This window comes from Furipterus horrens, unplaced genomic scaffold, assembly GCF_987537825.1.
Source record: "Furipterus horrens unplaced genomic scaffold, mFurHor1.1.pri manual_scaffold_10, whole genome shotgun sequence".
NCBI classification, from domain to species: Eukaryota; Metazoa; Chordata; class Mammalia; order Chiroptera; family Furipteridae; genus Furipterus; species Furipterus horrens.
The window spans coordinates 38,116,311-38,129,694 of NW_028327180.1; the positions used below are offsets into that span (position 1 = coordinate 38,116,311).

General features: G+C 55.4%; 2 protein-coding genes across 2 annotated transcripts in view; one reads left to right on the top strand and one right to left on the bottom strand.

Moving 5' to 3' along the window:
* DOT1L (DOT1 like histone lysine methyltransferase) overlaps positions 1 to 10,599 on the top strand; it is a 58,689-nt gene extending 48,090 nt beyond the window's left edge. Inside the window, exons 24-29 of the mRNA XM_090289219.1 lie at positions 713 to 1,293; positions 1,585 to 1,790; positions 3,372 to 3,436; positions 3,871 to 4,806; positions 5,570 to 6,190; positions 7,872 to 10,599. Coding sequence (XP_090145345.1) covers positions 713 to 1,293; positions 1,585 to 1,790; positions 3,372 to 3,436; positions 3,871 to 4,806; positions 5,570 to 6,156 — 2,375 coding nt within the window. The 3' untranslated portion in view covers positions 6,157 to 6,190; positions 7,872 to 10,599. The remainder of the gene's footprint in view (positions 1 to 712; positions 1,294 to 1,584; positions 1,791 to 3,371; positions 3,437 to 3,870; positions 4,807 to 5,569; positions 6,191 to 7,871) is intronic.
* Positions 10,600 to 11,127: 528 nt separating this feature from the next.
* PLEKHJ1 (pleckstrin homology domain containing J1) lies at positions 11,128 to 13,334 on the bottom strand. The gene is made up of 6 exons (XM_090289218.1): positions 13,130 to 13,334; positions 12,957 to 13,024; positions 12,813 to 12,879; positions 11,923 to 12,013; positions 11,774 to 11,837; positions 11,128 to 11,698 (listed from the first exon to the last, which is right to left on the bottom strand). Exons 1-6 carry the CDS (start codon positions 13,221 to 13,223, stop codon positions 11,627 to 11,629), a joined length of 456 nt encoding a protein of 151 aa, XP_090145344.1. The 5' UTR covers positions 13,224 to 13,334; the 3' UTR covers positions 11,128 to 11,626.
* Positions 13,335 to 13,384: the final 50 nt, after the last annotated feature.

Sequence of the window (13,384 nt, forward strand, 5' to 3'; positions counted from 1 at the left end):
TTACCTCCTGCTGTGTGGTTTGATTCCTAACAGGCCCGGACTGGTACCAGTTCACAGTCCAGAGGTTGGGAACCCCTGGCATAGAGTGTCTCTGTCATAGCTGTTCAACTTCAGTATGACGGTCCATGGACAGTCAATGGGTGTGTGCCAATAAAACTGCTACACCAGTGATTGGCAGCCAAACCACCAGACCTGCAGGCAGGGCTAGTCTTTGCTGATCTGTGTGAACACATGGCCTTTTGGAAGTTATTTTTCCAGGCATAAAGAACAAAATGCAGAGGCCACTACTGAAACCAGTCTTTCCCCTAGTCTTCCTGCATCACTACTACAACGCAGGGGGTACTTGGTGGCTGGCAGCATGACAAGTTCTGAGCAAGAGACAAATTCTGTCTCAGGCTATGTCACAAGGGTTTCTGCACCTTTAGGGGAGGCCCCAAGAGAGGGCTTAGAGTGGGGAGTTGTACATGGGCTCCAGGGCCTCCAGTGATGCCACATCCAAACATGGGAAGGAGCTCATCATGCCTGGGTGCTCTCATCGGTGCTTGCACCGGCCTGAGGGTGCCTCCTGCCTGATCCCCAAGTGCTGTCCTGAGGGCAGCCATGACATGGAGGTTTCTTTTCAGGGGCTGAGTGTCCTCCCCAGCTCCACCTAGGGCAGTGCCATCCTCCCCTGGGATGGGCTTCCCTGAGAAACTGTGTCCCTTCTCAGCAGGCTTCTCCTACACTGGCTCGGTGGCCATCAGTGGGGCCCTGGCAGGCAGCCCAGCCCCGCTCGTTCCGGGAACTGAGCCCCCTGCCTTCGATGAGTCCTCCAGCTCTGGGAGCCTGTTCACTACCATGAGCTCCCGCAGCTCCACCCCACAGCACCATCAACTGCTGGTACAGCCCCGGAACTCCGGTCCAGCCTCCCCAACTCACCAGCTCTGCGTCAGCCCCCGGCTCAGCGCTGCCCAGGGCCCACTCCCTGATTCCAGCAAAGGAGACCTTCCCTCGGAAGCTGGCTTCTCGGATCCAGAGAGCGAGGCCAAGAGGAGGATCATCTTTACCATCTCAGCTGGTGCCAATAACGCCAAGCAGTCACCTTCCAACAAGCACAGCCCTCTGCCCGGGGGCACCCGTGGAGACAGCAGCCAGAGCCATGGGCAGGACAGCCGAAAGCGGGGCAGGAGGAAACGGGCATCAGCGGGGACTCCCAGCCTGAGCTCAGGTGTATCCCCCAAGCGCCGGGCCTTGCCATCTGTTGCCGGCCTCTTCACACAGTCTTCGGGGTCCCCCCTCAACCTGAATTCCATGGTGAGGCCAGGAACAAATGGCTGGGGCAGAAGGTGGGGAGCCCCCCCTAGCACAGGCAGGCAGGCATCTAGACATTAGGTCTCGTTTCCAGGGCTGCCTGAGATGGGGTGGGTGGGGAGCACAATCAGGAGCCCAGACACATGCTGGAAGTGGGCAGGTGGCAGACTTTGATTTCCAAGAACTCTGCACCCTGGGGAAGGTTGGGCAGGAGGGATCAGAGCAAAGCCCTGGGGTTGGTGCAGCAGGGGAGCCCATTGACAGAATTGTGCTGTGTCTGTGCTGGTTCCTCAGGTCAACAACATTAATCAGCCTTTGGAAATCACAGCCATCTCATCCCCTGAGAGCTCCCTGAAGAGCTCTCCTGTCCCTTACCAGGACAATGACCAGCCACCTGTGCTCAAGAAAGAGAAGCCCCTGAGCCAAACCAATGGGGCCCACTACTCCCCGCTGACCTCCGATGAGGAGCCGGGCTCTGAGGACGAGCAAGGCAGCACCAGGTGAGGTGCAGGGCCAGGTTGAGTGGGCACTCCATCCTTGTGAGAGGTGTGTCCACCAGCAGGGTTCTGAAGGACAGGCCCCTTGTGGTCATGTGTGACCTACCAGGGACAGGCAGCTTCTACCTGCCATTAGTTGGGGGCGGTACAGGGGTTCTTAACAATCACTCCTCATCTACTCTTTCTCCCCCAGCCCCTGGCACTCACCATCTACTTTCTGTCTATGAATCTGACTTCTCTAGGAATCTCATCTGTCACTGAGCATAGTGTCCTCAAGGCTCATCCACATTGTGGCAGCTGTCATAATGTCCTTTTTAAGGCTGAATAATATTCCAGTGTGGGTGGACCACATATTGTTTGTCCACTTATCTGTCCATGAACATTGGGGTTGCTTCCAGTTTTTAGCTATTGTGAATGGTGCTACTTGAACAGTCATATACATGTTTTTTGTCACAATTTACCTAGTACCAAATGGAATTGCTGGGTCACATGGTCATTCTGTGTTTTATTTTGTGAGAACTCACCATCCTGTATTCCACAGCGGCCGCTCCATTGTACGTTTCCACCAGCCACGCCCTTAGGTTCCAGTTTCCCCACATTCTCACCAGCACTTGTTATTGTCTCATTTTGTTCTTAATATAGTAGTCATTCTTATGGGTATGAAGTGGTGTCTCATCATGGTCCTTTCATCTCCCTAACAACTAGCTATGTTGAGTATCTTCTCACATGCTGATTGGTTGTTCAAGGTCCTTGGCCCCACCTTTAATTGGGTGTCCTTTGCTGAGTTATGGGAGTTCTTTATTTTTGATACGTGATCCCTTATCAGGTACATGGTGCGTTGTCTCCTCACTTGCTTGCTGGTGTCGTTTGAAGCACGGAAGTGCTAAATTTTGACAAAAGTCCCCATTTATCTGTGGTTTCTTTTGTTGCCTGTGCTTTTGGTGTCCCGTCAAAGTTATTTTATTTTGCTCCTCTTCCAATACATAATTATGTTCTCAAAAGTTGCACCTGGGTGCTCTTCTTTTGTCTCAGACACTTCTAACTTATTAGTTTCCAGATTCTTTCAGAAGTTCTGTGTCTCAGGAGATCATAGCGACTTTGGGGACAGACTGTAATACAATGATGCATAGAATACACACCATTTATAATTTGGTGCTGCTACAAATTACAGATTGCTGCAGCATATGATGTCCTACATGTTCCATGCATGACGTTCTATATATGACATAGTACACCACAGCAAGCACTGGGTTTTAAACAGAGCTTAAGAGATGGTTCCATTTAGGACATGCGTATGTGTCTGTATATGGGGAATTGAAGTCCCTGTTCCTCTGTAGAACCCGAACCCTCAGCCCTGTCCCCACACTAGGGACAGCATTGTGCCAGCAATGGGGCCACAGCACAGGTGTGATGAGCACTAAGGTCTTCCTGATAGTCATGGGTCCTCCTCGAAGGAAGCCTGCAGCTAGCAGGCTCTACAGCTACTGCTGCCCAACCTCTCTGGGCAATTCAGTGAACACATACCTCTGTTAGCGTGCACAGGGATTTCAAACAGTCATCTTTTTTTTTTTTTTTTCTTGATAGAATTGAGAGAAAAATTGCAACTATCTCCTTAGAAAGCAAATCTCCTCCGAAAACCTTAGAAAATGGTGAGTAACAGTGCTCCATTGCATGAGTCCCCAGTACTAGGTGACATGCCCATCAGTTTTGCACAATGGTGCCAGGAAGACCATTCCCACCACAGGCCAGTCTCAGTACTGCCAGGTGCCACGTCCTCGGTTGCATGGGTAGCGGACCTCTTTCCTTCCTGGTTAAATGGCCAGAGTCTGATTTGTGTTGACTCACCCACCCACTTGCCCTCCCTCCCGCAGAAACTCTCCTTTGATCTTTACCTTCTCCTGTAGTCCCACCCCAACCACACACAAGACCAACCTTTTTTGGGTGGAAGGGCATCATTCTGAGCTACGGTGGTCTGAGCCCATGCAACTCCCTCCCAGACCCCCTTGAAGACTTTGCACCACAGCTCCTGCCCCACCTGGCCCCTCAGAGGCACCCAGGCCTCAGCCCTGCCTCTCCTCGTCAGGTGGCAGTCTGATAGGAAGGAAGCCGATGCCCTCCAGCGAGCCCATCAACAGCAGCAAGTGGAAGTCCACCTTCTCGCCCATCACCGACCTCAGCCTGGCCAAGGCTGCCGACAGCCCACTACAGGCCAGCTCCGCTCTGAGCCAGAACTCCCTGTTCGCTTTCCGGCCTGCCCTAGAGGAGCTTGGCTCAGTTGATGCCAAGCTGGCCACCCACCCCAGGAAGAACTTCCCGGGTGCACTGTCGGGGGCTGGCGGGCTGAGCCCCATCAGCAACCCTCCCAACGGCTTCACCTTCAGCGGGGGCCTGGCTGCTGACCTCAGTTTACACAGCTTCAGTGATGGTGCTTCTCTCTCCCACAAGGCCCCTGAGGTGGCCAATCTGGGTGCCCCCCTGAGCTTTTCTGCCCCTAGGGGCAAGGAGGGCAGCACGGAGCCTGGCCCCTTTGTGAACAAGAGGCAGCTGGATGTACTGGGTGGCCCAAAGGGCGAGGGGGTCAAGGGCAGGGAGGCAGAGGTGAGCCTGCCCATGTGCACACCCTCAGACAAGGCCTCATCGCATGGCAAGGTGGGCAAGGGCCGGGACCGCGAGCCTGACTTCAAGAATGGCCACAATCTCTTCATTTCTGCTGCTGCCGTGCCTACTGGGGGCCTCCTCAGCGGTCCAGGCCTGACCACAGCAGTGTCCTCAGCAGGCGGCACAGCCCCCTCCTCCCAGACACACCGGCCCTTCCTGGGCACTTTCGCACCTGGCTCGCAGTTTGCCTTGGGCCCCATGTCCCTGCAGGCCAACCTAGGCTCGTCTGTGCTGCAGTCCTTGTTCAGCTCTGTGCCGGCTGCCGCTGGCCTAGTGCACGTCTCATCAGCTGCAACAAGACTGACCAACTCGCATGCCATGGGCAGCTTTTCCTCTGGTGTGGCAGGCGGTGCAGTTGGAGGTAGGCAGTAGCGCGTCTCTCCTGTCTGACTCTGGTCCCCCAGGACCTGCTATGGGGTCTGAGATGCCACGCCGTCACTGAGGCCTCCTGAACCACTGGGTTTAATCACAACTGCTTTACAGGTTCCCTTCCAGAGCCCCTAAGGGGTGAGAGGCTGTCCTCGCGTGTCTCTTTGTGTTCACTTTGCACCCGTCACCTCTGTTTCTTTTCATGAAACACAGATGTTACTGTTACAGGGGCAGAGCACTTATGTGTGAATTGGCCTGTCAGGCTCTCCAGTTGTGACTGTCTCTCGTACCTTCAGGAGAGCTGGCGCCGTGACTAGGGTTTTTCTGCCTCCCTGTGGAGGTCACTGTCAGACCTGACATAGGCCATGGGCTCTAGGCAGGCTTGGGGACTGACATTGGGAAGAGAGTAGCCACAGTGCCTATTGAACTGTGACTCTGTGTAGGGTGGAGCGGAGCCACGGGTTTGGGCCCTCTGTGGTCCTAGACCTCCACAGGTGGCTCCTTGCTGGGCATAGATGGGTGAGATGCTCACAGCTGGGAGCTCAGGAAGGCATGCTGAGGGGGTTGTGGCCTTGGGCCATCCTGCAGGTAAGTCTCACCTGGCCACCTGCACTCTTGCTGCCTGCTGCTTTGTCCCTGCACCTGCGTGCACTCAGAGCTGCGGCTGCTCTCTGCTTCCCCTTTTTACGTGTGTCTCTTCGCTTGCCTGGAGAATGCCCGCCTGTTGAAGCTGAGTTTTTCTCTCCTGTTTGCAGGTATCTTTAACCACGCGGTGCCTTCCTCCTCCACTCATCCGTTTGGAGCCAGTTTCGGCAGCGGGGCTGCTTGTCGCAGCACCACGCTGAGCTTAACCCCCATGCAGGCGGTGGCCAGTACCCCCGCCTCTTCCTTTCAGGCCCTGTCTTCTGTGGAGACGAGGCAGCCCCCACCCCAGCCACCTCTGCCCATGGGTCGGCCCCCTGCGGGGCCACCAGCACTCCACGAGCCCCGCCCTCCTAACGTTGCCTTGCCTCCTGCTCCTGCGATGCTCCCTGCTAACTCTGAGCCCGTGCTCCTACAGAAACTTGCGCCCCTCCCGGCTAACCAAGCTTTCTTACCTGCTTCCTCTGTTGCCTCTCTGCCTCCTGCTAACGCCTCTCTGTCTATCAAGCTTGCCTCCCTCCCACACAAGGTCTCCCGCCCCTCCTTCGTGGTGCACCACCAGTCCCTGCCTGGGCTGGCCCTGGCCCAGGCCTCGTCCATTATCCCGCAGGCCAGCTCCACAGGGCCATCCGCCGTGTGGGTTTCCCTTGGCATGCCGCCTTCTTATGCCGCGCGCCCTGCAGGGGTTAAGCCGCGATAAAGACCTTGGTTAGCTAGCCGTTCTGTTCTGTAAGGTAAGGCTAGAGCCCAACCAGATGGCCCATACAAGAAACTCACCTGTCCTTTTTTCCACAGAGAGTGGATGGGCCCATAGGGCTCTGTGGAGGGACCTGGGACTATTGGTTCTGAGAGGCACCAAGGAAAAATAAGAACAGGGCGGGAAGGGAAACCATGGCAGCCATCCATATCAGCCTCTGAGTGTGGCCTAAGCACCACCACAGAGCCTGGGAGGGAGTGACCACAGCTCTTGGTGCACATCAGACCTTCCCACCAGGTCTCACAGTGTTCCAGCCTGAGGAGGCAGCAGATCATGGAGCCCCCACAGGCTGGATGGGCAGGGGACTGCACTAAATCCTACAGGGAGGGAACCAGGAGGTAGTGGATGAGGCCATCAGCCTGGCTCATGCAGCCCAGCTCCATCTGGCTGCCACATTTCAGTTGCATTTCTGTAGTGGTCAGGGAAGCAGACAGCCCCAATGTGGGGCCGTGGGGGCAGCTCTGAACCTCAGCATTGCCATTTGCCCACTCATGGCCTCAGCTTGTTTCACTGAATGTACCTCATGGTTTTAGGAAAACTTCATGCATTTGAGGCCCCTGGTATTTAGCAGGCTTTCAGAAGTTGATTGTGCGTTGAGCTACTTAGAGGTCCCTGCCTGCAAGCCCCAACCCATATGTATCAGGGGCCAATGGATAATGGGATGAGCATGGTGTGCCCACAGGAAGGGCTTCCTGGGCAGGTGGTTGGTGCTCCACTGGCCTCCAAGGAATTGGGCCCGTGCATTTTGGATATAAGTGTGGTATCAGAAGAGAGTAGTGTAGGAAGGACCTAACTTTTGGAATGGGGTAAGGAAGGTGGCTGTGAGGCCTTCCTTTGCTCGCAGTGAGGGTGTTAGACAGCTGAGCCTCTAGAGCAGCTAACCCAGCCACTGCTGGTGGGGCAAAAGGCCCTCCTGGGCAAGTCTGCGGCCTATGGGATGAGTACTTCAGGTACAAGGTGGTTGCTAACTGGGTGACAGGAGCCAGGTGTGAGGTCTGCCTGCTGTACTTAGCTGTCTGCATATGTTTAAGAGGAAACATACATGAGGCCACAGAAGTCTGATAGCCTTCCAATAGTGGCTCAGGTCTGGGGATGGACAATGGCTTGGTCCTGGTGGAGAAGCCTGGAAGGTAGGATGGCTGCAGTTCACAGTGGCTTCATGCTGTCAGAAGGCACTGTGACTGGTATCGGCTCGAAGAGGTCAGAGGTGTGTACATGGAAGATTCTGGGTGTCAGTCTCCCTGTCCTGACATACAGCAGACAGCTGCCTTTCGTCCTATCCTGGGCCCATTATACATGGTCTCCCCAGCCTGGACAGTGATGACCTCACTTTGGGGTGTGCAGGCCTGTCAGTGGGGCTGCCCACAGGTGCAGCACCCCCCTTCCCATGAACTGGCATGTGGTGACCAGGGAGGGTCTCGGTTCTAAGGCTCCCTGGGAGGAGGGGAGGCTGGGACCCAGTGCCCCATTAAGGGCCTTGGGATGGTGATCTCCTGCCTCTGACTGGGCCAGGGGCATGGCACAGTGGTGTCTGCAATGACTAAGTTCCTTCCATTTATCTGTAGGCTTTGATTCCTGGCCTGGGGATGTATGTATGGGCCTCTCTTGAGTGAAACACTAACGCTATGCTGCCTTTCCTCCTGCGCCGGTCTCTGCAGGTAACTAGGATTTCTACCTCAACCTTGAGACCTGTGCAAGGACAGGTGGGCCGTGAGGCTGGTGGCCAACCAGATGGCGGGACGGACCGAGGACAAGGCTCTGCTGTGAGTCCACGCTGCGCAGACCTATGGGAGATGCTGGGCCTGGCTCCAGTTTATACTGTCGATAGTTTTAGATAAAGTATTTATCGTTTTTTAAAAAGTATAAACATTTTGACTTATTCCACGGAAGTTATAAAGGCAACCTATTAAGAAATGTAAATACTATATATGAGAGGATCTATATAAAGACATTGACCCAACGGACTGGCCCGCCAGTGGAGATGCCAATAGCCGGGCCCGGTGCTATCTCATCGCCAGGCCTCGCCGTCTCCACATTCTCTTGGTGCTGACTCGAGGTTGACCAACGCCAAAACCAGTCCTTGATGCGTCTGTCCTGTCATTCCCACGCTTTCCCATACCAAAGGCACACCTGTCTCCTGGTTGAGGGTGGTTCCCTTGGTTAATGCCCCTCGGAAAAGGCCCTCTCCCCTACCCCATCACTGTGAATGCTCCAGCCAGATCATCAGCCCTGGTCCCTGGGATGGCACCTTTGGCATAGGAAGGGCCAGTGGGTGGCCTCCAGATGCTGTTCGAAGGAGGGCTGCTATGAGTGGTGCTCATGGGGCAGGTCTGGTACTTGACTCCAATGTGGGGCTGCTGGGGAGCAAGTGCTTTATCTGTATGTCTGTACTGTCTTGGGCTTGCGCAGTCCAGGGGGTGCTGGCCTGGTCATGGGGCAGGTTAGCCGTGGGTGCCTGGTGTGTCTGTACAGAAAAGAGTCACTCTGACAAGTGACAGTATTTTATAGAGATGTGATGAAAATTTATAAATTTCAGACTTGACTTCATTTATTTTTAGATGGTATTAATGCACAGTAAACTTTTTAAAAAAGGAGAAAAGTAAGGGGGGAAACGTTTTTATTTATTCAAGTGTATACAAGTGGCATTGGACCAGGGCTGGAGCGCTCCATGTCCCCCCTGGTCAGTCTGTGCTGCTGCTCTGTGACCCTTCAGTCCCACAACTGGGGTGACAACTGCCTCCACACTGGAGCAGCCTCCATGGTGCTTGGGAATGAATGCACCTTGGGTGAGCATTGAGGGCAAAGGCTGGCTTTACAGGAATGCAGGAGAGGTGTTTGGGTGCTTCCAGAGGTCGCCAAGAGGGTTCTCGGGTCCCTCCAGCACTGCTGTCTCAGCCAGTCCTGGGTCTCTCAGTTGAGCAGTGTTTGTTGTCCCTGAAAGGGCGTTTCCAGAAAGCCCTCAGTCCTCTTGAAGGGCATCCAGCCAAAGGTCCTGGCTGGTAAGGGGGCACCACTCCAGCCTGGGTAGGTTCAGTCAGAGCCCTGGCTGCTCTGGTGCATGTCCCCATGATGTGGCTCTGCCAGGGGACATGGGAACTCAAAAAAGGCCTTGAGCTTCCACTTTCCCCAGCCTGGCCAGTGCAGCTCACCTCTCCAGATATGGTTGCCAGGGGCCCTCTGCCTGCCTGAGAGGGTTGGTGCAATAGGCCTGACCTGGCCCTGCTCCCTCCTCATTCTTGGGGGCAGGGCTGGAGCTGGCCTTTCTGGGGAGGAGGCAGTGGTCCTGTGGAACACAGGCCCAAAAGGGTGCAGAGCAGGCTTTGCCATTGACCTGACCTCATTTCCTCAGGTGGGTCCTGGTAGAACCTTGCCTTCTGCTTGCCCTGGGGTGATGCCTGGCCAGGAACAGTAGTTGAGGCTGAAGATGGTGCTTGGACAGGTTTTCATAACTTGCTGTCCTGTAACTGCTGCCCTGGCTCCCTTACCTCCAGGTCTGTGCTTCTGGCACATGAAGGTGCTGTGCTCACCCTGTATCCCACCACCCCATCCCCAGCACAGGGCAGCGTTCTCCGTGTCAGGAGCACAGGGGTCCCTAAAAAGCTGTACGGCTAAAAGTAGGAAAAGTCACAGCATGTGGCAAGTCCCTGGTCTAGAACCAAGCAATCCTGTACTCAACACTGCATCACTTCATGGTGACTGCACCACCGTGTAGGACCTACTACTGATGTGCCATGTCTATGCTCCCCACACAACCAAGTCTGCCCAACAGCAGGCAGAGCTGGGTTCTGGTTAATACTGTGGTCTCCTTTCTAGGCCCCCCATTTCAGCCCTCCTGACTATGAGATTGAATGGCCACTGTTGGCAGCAAGGGCAGCTGCAGGAGGGAAGGCCAAATGAACCACCACACCACCACCATCGTGGGGAATGCGTTCTAGTCTCTGGGCAGAGACCCAGTGCTGCTCTGACTATGGGCAACTTCAGAGATGCCCAGTGCTGTGAGGGCACTTTGCTCAGGAAAACCTAACTCAGAACACCCTCCCAGTCTGGAGGAACCAGCCTTCCCTTCCAGTTGTGACTTGTGATTTATTTAAGACACGCTTGTCCTTTATTTATCCGTGCCGTTGCAGGAGACTGTTCATTTCCTCACCACCCTGTCATTCCCATTCACATGGTCCATCCACACCGACTTGTGGCTTTTGTCTTGATGACCTCAACTGTTATTCAGACTGGCCCTGCTTTGTCATTCTGGTAGACCATGGTTCAGTTGGGGTCGCTGTTGTGGCCCACCCCTTTGGGTTGCTGGCTTGACCCTCTTTCCCTAAGGAAACCCCACTGCACTCTTATTTCCGTCTCTAGACTGTAATAAAATGTTTGTTTTCACTTGAATCTGGTCTGCTGGCATTTCTCCCTGGTTACCACATGGTGAGACCGTAAGAGAGACTTGAGGGCCCCATGTGCTCCAGAAAGCAGCTGCTGTGACTGGTGGACAGGGAGTGCCCACATCTGGGAGGCCTAGCCTCCCTAGGGCTTATATCTGACTAGGTCAGCAGCCATCCTCCCAAGAATGGCCCTTTTGATAACTAAAACCAAACCTGTCTCAAGGTCCCCACACCTGCATGTAAGGGGGAGGCCTGTGATTGGAGGTGGGATCACAGGACATCTAAGGATCCCATCACCACCACCCCCATTCTCCCTCAAGGACTATAAGCAGGGCTCCCAGCATTCCCTGCCTTTCTAGGATCTAGGGTCTGGGTCTCCTCCCCTAAAGTTGAGCAGCCCAGCCTCTTCCTCCCAGGCACTTAAACCTCAGGCCTGGAGAGGACCTCTGTTCCCTAGGAGCCTCACTTCCCTCAGGAACCAGCTTTGCCAGCCTATGGACATATGTCCCTGTTTGCATTCACTGCACCACTGTCCTGTGTGGAAAAGAGGTACCTTTTATTTGAACAGAACAAGCATGCCAGCTTGAGAGCAAACGCTTCCAGCTCTGTCTAGAGGTGTTGGCTGGGTCCTCGCCCTCAGCAGAATTCACAGCAGTCCAGGAGGCACGGCCCCCGCGCCCTTCACAGCGTTATTTAGCTTCATACATTCAGCTTGCACACGGCAAGAGAGCTGCGCCAGCCTCAGGCACCCACCAGGTCCTAGATGGACGAGCCCCAGGAACCAGGTACAACTCCTGGGAGTGGACACTTGTCCACTAGTAGCAGCATGTGGCACCGAGAGGTGCTAGACTAGTCTGATGAGTCCTAAGGCACAGCCTCTGCCCACCTTCACCAGTCTTGGGCTATTGAAAGTCTTTAAGCCAAAACACCTCACTCCGAAAATCCAGGTTTGGCCAGGAAATCCAGGGCCTGGCCAAGATGGGGAGGGCTCCTTCAGGCCCCAGTGAGTCAAGCTGAGGAGCCCAAACTCAACCCTAGACTGGTGCCTTCAAGCCACTCAGCTGGAACCGGGCCTCCTCCGATATGCCGAACTGTTCCAGGGGGTCCTGTGTGGTGGATGGGTGGCATGAGCCGGGACCCAGGAACTCCCCCACCCCCCATTTCCCGTGCCCTATGCACACCTTGCCAGTCATCTTCTGGATCTCATTCCTGTAGAAGATGAGGCTCCGGCGCATGAACTCGTAGCTGGGGAAGGAAGTGGCCTGTGCTCATAGGGCCCGGCTCTGCCCCTGCTCCCGGGCCCCAGACCAGCCCACACCCCACACCCCACCTGGCATGACGCAGAGCCCCCATCCACTCCTGACATTGCTCCTCACTGCAGCACTCAAAGTGATACTTCCTCTCTGGATCCTCGTCGAAGCCTGCAGAGGAAGGGGCTCCATTTCTCCTTGCTCACTCCCATGCCCACCCACAGGTCTTAGCTTACTGTTACCACTGTCCACTACTATCCCCTCCTCCAGCCCCAGCTTGGGCTCATTGCTTCCCATCAACTGTAGCTTGAATTGTATCCCTGAAAGCGTGTGTTCAAAACCTAGCCCCTGTAACCTAAGAACAGGGCCTATATAGATATAAAGTAGTTATAAGTATAATTAAGGTCACACTGGAGTGGGATGGACTCCTAATACAATAAGATTGGTGTACTTATAAAAAGGAAAAACTTGGACATAGACATGCAGGGGAAAGGCCACAAAGCTACAGAGGCAGAAAAAAGGGTGATGCTTCTATAAGCCGAGAAATGCTAAAGACTGCCAGACGACTCCAGAAACTGGGAAAGCATGGCACACATTCTCCCTCAGAAGCAACCAGTCCTGCCAACTCTCCAACCTTTAACTTTTGCCCTCCAGCACTGGAAGAAATAAACTTGCTGTTGAAGCCCCACTCTGTGGCACTGCGTTAAGATTACAGGAAACCAGAAGCCTCCCCTTTCTCTGCAGACTCCACCCTCAAGTGGAAGCACCCTAAGAGGGCAGTGCTCCCCAACAGGAGTGCAAATCCTGGTGGCCCTGGCGGTGGCAGTTAGAAAGTAGCTGGGACAGGTGCGCACAGCCTGCCACCCAGGTAAGGAACCCAGCTCTGCCAGGGACGGCGGACTTTGTTTCTGGGGAGAGACAGAGCAGAGCTGGAGTTACCTCCTGCTTGGTCCCCGACTCCCGCACTCACTGATGGAGAAGCCAGTGGGTTCTTCATGGGTGACTCTGCAGTGCTCCAGCAGCAGGGCTCCTACGGGCTGGGGGCAGACGGGCCGCATAAGCGGGTGTCCCGGGGACTCCATCCCCGCGACCCCAGCCCTCTGCACCACCCTACCTCCGCCTCGTCGGTCCGGAAGTAGAAGAGGAAATTGACCACCAGCTTCACCAGCCTCCGTTTCACCACTGTGGACACAGGGCAGGCTCGCGCAGGCTCGGCGACCGCCCACCCCTCTCCGACCCTCACCCTCGCCCGCCCAGTCCACGGCCCACAGCCCCTGCCCCGCTCACAGCTGCCCTTCTTGGGGCTCCGCATGCCCAGCTCGGCCGCCAACTCGGCTGGCTGCCGGGACAGCGCCTGCAACTCTTTCTCGTTGTAGCGCATGGCGCCTCAGGACTCAGAACGCTGAGGCGCGCCACGACCTCCCGGCCACCGTCCCCGCTAACACCAAAAAGTTCCACGGCGCCTTCCCGGAAGCGCTCCCGAAACTATTGCGCCTGCGCGTTCCCGGGCCCTTCATCCTGTCAATCACCGGCCACGGGCAC